Source organism: Peromyscus eremicus, chromosome 8a (genome assembly GCF_949786415.1).
Source record: "Peromyscus eremicus chromosome 8a, PerEre_H2_v1, whole genome shotgun sequence".
NCBI classification, from domain to species: domain Eukaryota; kingdom Metazoa; phylum Chordata; class Mammalia; order Rodentia; family Cricetidae; genus Peromyscus; species Peromyscus eremicus.
The window spans coordinates 57,174,662-57,179,260 of NC_081423.1; the positions used below are offsets into that span (position 1 = coordinate 57,174,662).

Below are 4,599 nucleotides of genomic sequence, written 5' to 3' on the forward strand. Positions count from 1 at the left end.
CCTTAAGTTGCTTTCCTTTCTTTTTCCTGTTAAGGATGTTGTCACTTTATCTGGTTGATGGCATTTCCCTCCATTGGTTATTTGTCTACTTTTCTCTTACTAAAGATTTTACATTTGGGATAGAAAAAGAAGTTGCTCTTATTTTCCAAGGCATTTTTCTCTAGTAGTCCTTGGAAAGGAGTTTTCTATTAAAATATTTTATAGTACCATTTTCACACTCTTGTGTGAAGTCTTAGTTTCTATATCTCTATTTCCAATCCACTTGAAATTCGGCTTAAGAATAATTATCCTCTTTCTATTCTCTCCATCACTGGCAAATCAGCTGTCACTATCTTCAAGTGCTGAAAGATACTGTCTTTGCCCTGTGCTGTGTTCATCTCAAATTTATTTCCTTAGTCTGTCATCTCCAGATACCGTTGTATTTCTGTCAAAGTACAGAAAGTACACTTTGATAGATATACATCTAAAATAGTGTGTAACTTAAAGGCAGGTCCCATGATCAGCAGTAGGTGGCCAACAGAAAATAAACTCAATGAGTATTTTTTGAGGTTTTTTTGGTTTTTTTGTTTCATTTTGTTGTATTTTTTAGCTTCAGGCTTTTTACTTATATATCATGGTTTCTGATTTTGTGTTTTTATGGGGTTTCTCTGTGTACAAATGTGTGTGTCTATGAGTCTGTATGTGGTTTTACTCTTTTTCCTTTGGCTTCCTTTTCTTTGTTTTGTCCTATCCCAGTTTTATTTCATTTTACTTTTTTTTGATTCCTGTTGTTTTTCTAATGAGAGAAAAAGAAAAGCTGTGGATTTGGATGACTGGGAAGGACCTGGGAGGAGTTGGGGAAGGGAAAACCCTGATCAGAATATATTGTATAAAAGTACTTTTTTTCAATAAAAATAAATAAAATACCTGTGTGGAAAGCCCTTAGTCTTCCCTTAGGAGGTGTTCTCTAATTCGTTATCCAATATCATGTGGCTGTCCTTCAAATCATATACACACAATACCACCAAATGGCCCTGGCAGGTTGTATTTACATATTTATATGCATATATATAAAACAATAATTAATAAAAAGAGGTCATAAATTTGAGAGAGAGTGTATAGGAGATATGGGAGGGATTGGAAAGAGGAGAGGAAGGAAGGATATGATATAATTATATTTTAATTTGAAAAATGGCAAAAATAAAAATACTTTGGATGAGAAAAAAAGGACACCCCAAAATGCTTGGATATTAAAAGGGGATGGCAAGCTCACTCTGTGTGTTCAGTGGTACCCTGTGCATAGGAAGGTTTTTAGAAGACAACATCATGGAAGCAATGAGCTAGGCAATAGTGTTGAAAGTACTCCATGCACAAACGGGAATGTTCTTGACCATCTGAAGACATGAAGATATAAAAGGTTCTTACATGAAACAGTGGAGCCCATACAGTAGTAGGAGTTGAGAGCCTGAGTTTCCAGAGGCTGTCATAACAAGAGATCCTATAGAAACAGTTAAGGCTGCAGTGCAATAGATCTACAGGATTCCTGAGTTCTGAGGGGGTCATCAACTCCATTCTCCAAGGACAACCACAGAGTGTTCATGCTAACAGAAGAGATGTCAGGCCCTGTCAACAATGATTATGATATGAGACACCCTTTCTGGAAGTCAAGATGATACATAAGCCTTAAAGAATCTAGAAAAGAAACACAAAATTAACTTGAAAATAAGATGTAGTAATTAAAAATGTGGAAGTGAAGAGCATCAATAGAGTTGAAAGTCAAGACACAATAGAGTTAATATCAGTTAAACTAAATGTCTATTCTTTGGGATGATTAATACAGCAGATAAACTTTGACAAGTAAAACAACACAAAAAAAGAATAAAAGCATAAAGAAATGTAATTTAAAAGGAAGCCAGATGAGCAGGTAAAGAGACACTGTAAAAACTAAAAGTGGGACAGGAGGAGAGCACACAGAGGGAAGCTGGCTTCCACCAATGTGTGTGGTACACATATGTTGAACTAGCACACTGGATCCCATTAATGTGTATGATAAATACATAATTAACACAAAAGAAAAGCTAAAAAATAATAATAACTAGAGCAAGAAAATGTCGACAGAAATGTGTTCAAGAAATTTATATGTTAGCAACTAAAAGCTGTTCAATAAGGTGGAAAAAGCTGAATACACTAAATTCATCACAGAAAGGGTTCTCAGTCTTCAGACTTTGGGACAGCCACCAGTTTCCCCTCAGTCTGTTTCCTGTGCTGGACAATGTGAATTCCTCACAGACTCTCACTCAGTGAGAGTCATATGCATGGTGCATTTAGGACAGCATTTGCCACAAACAGTTCATCGCTAAATGTCCATTCTATCCTGTAATAGGGAAAAAGTTGGAAAACATATTTTAAATTGTTGAAGTATTGACAAGGAGTGATTAAATAATCAGTGGAAGATGTAGCTGTATTGATATGGCAAGCTCTTCTAGATGTATTATTTCTAGAAATAAAAGGAAATTGCAGAATAGTATACAGAGGAGCTGGGATGGTACTGGAGGTTTATTTGAGTGGGTGAAGGAGAATTTTGTCTCTTTGGATGTTCACACTGTAAACAGAGAGCATCTATGAAGAAAAAAATTAAGTTAAAATCACTTTGAGAGCATATAGAAGTGTCCCAGAAGAGCCTGCATGGCTGTGACTGACATTACAACACAAACAGCAAAACCTCCTTAAACCCACCCTCACGTCCCCACCTTCTCCAGTTTCTCTCCATTCGCCCCACAGTGTCGCCTGCACTCTGTGTTTACACCGCATAGATGACCAGATGACCTTATCCTTACTTTCTGTTCTTATTATTTTTCCAAATTTGAAACTAGACTCTATTTTAAGCATCCAGACAACATAAAAAGACATCTGATTTACTATCATTCATTTAACTTTGTGTTACATACCACTGTACAAACACATGGTCATATTTGCTTGGGATCTCATGTTTATTTAACAAGGTATAAGTCTGTGTAGGAACAAAATTAATAGAACTTGAAGGAAAGGGAGAATGAATGAGGATATATTGATTTTGGAGAGAGAGGGAATGAGACTATATTGATTTGGGATTAGTACTATTTTTGACATGACAATTAACCCAGACCTTCCATTACTCATCTTGGAGTGCGGCTCTCCATCTTAACCCCCTTTTTAGGGCGCCCTTGACCTCTTTGTTACGAAGACTGTAGATAAAAGGGTTCAAGGTCGGCGTGACCACCGCATAGACCACACTGGCCAGGCGGTCATAGCGAGCTGAGTAGGCAGATGATGGCCGGAAGTAGACAGAGAGGACTGAGCCAAAGAAAAGAGATACCACCACTAGGTGTGCCCCGCAGGTGGAGAAGGCCCGGCGCCGACCTCCTGTGGTCCGCACTCCGAGAACTGCCACGAGGATGCGGGCATAGGAGAGGGACACTAAGAGCAGCGGCGTCAGCACCACTGCCAGACCCTCTGAGAAGATGGCAGTCTCGGCAGCTGACGTGTCTGAGGTCGCTAAGCTCAGCATCACTGTCATGTCGCAAAAGAAGTGGCGCACTGGGGCGGAGCGGGGGTAGGAGAGCGCAGAGATGAGCAGTGTGTGCAGCAGGGAGTGCAGATGGGCCACAGCCCAGGACGTAGCCACCAATGCAAGGCAGCGCCAGGGCGTCATGACCGAACCATAGTGCAGCGGCCGGCACACAGCCACGGCACGGTCGTAGGACATGGCTGCCAAGAGGTAGCTTTCGGTGATGCCTAGCGCTACAAAGAAGTACATCTGGGTAAAGCAAGCTTCGAAGGACACGGTCTGGACAGGGTGGAGGAGAGTGGCCAGCAGTCTGGGGACAGTGACTGTGGTAAAGCAGACATCCACAAGGCTCAGGTGACCCAGGAAGTAATACATGGGGGAGCACAGAGCCCCGTCAGACCTGACCAGCACCACCATGCTCAGATTGCCCAGGGCGTTGAGCAGGTAGATGCTAAGAAAAAGCAGAAACAGCAGCGGGTGGGCATCTGTGCCATCCATCAAGCCAAGGAGCTGGAACTGTGGTTGGTATGTGAGGTTGGCCACAGCCATGGAGGTCGGGTACCCGTGGGAACGCTGAAGGGAGAGATAAGACAGGAAGCCTAAGTTCTGGGGGTCCCGGGTGGATTTCCTGGACCTTAAAATTAATTTTTAAAGTAAAAACAATATTTTAAATCTATTTGCTGTTTGGCCTGTACATTTGTATGTACCACACACATGCCTGAGGAGCCAGGAGAGGGAATCTGATCCCCTGGAACTGGAGTTATTGATGGTTGTAAGTTGCCCTGTGGGTGCTGGGAACTGAACCCTGATCCTCTGGAAGAGCAGCCAGTGCTCTTAACTGTTGAGCCCTCTCCAGATGATTTTAATGCTATAGATTTACACATGTTTCTGCTTGCTAGAGTAGATTGAAAACCACATTATTCACCCAATAATCCTAATTTTATGGGAAAACTTAATTTTGGAAGTGTGCTTTCTAGAGGAGAAGATGAGGATTCCTAACATATAGAACAAGTCAGACCTGCTTCCCAGGCCTGAATGTGCCTCTCTGTGCCACCAAAGGCACTGTGGCCTCT

At 41.5% G+C, this 4,599-nt stretch overlaps 1 protein-coding gene across 1 annotated transcript; it reads right to left on the reverse strand.

Moving 5' to 3' along the window:
- Positions 1 to 3,130: 3,130 nt before the first annotated feature.
- On the reverse strand, positions 3,131 to 4,075 carry LOC131917384 (olfactory receptor 1L4). Its single transcript, XM_059271170.1, has one exon. It carries the CDS (start codon positions 4,073 to 4,075, stop codon positions 3,131 to 3,133), a length of 945 nt encoding a protein of 314 aa, XP_059127153.1.
- Positions 4,076 to 4,599: the final 524 nt, after the last annotated feature.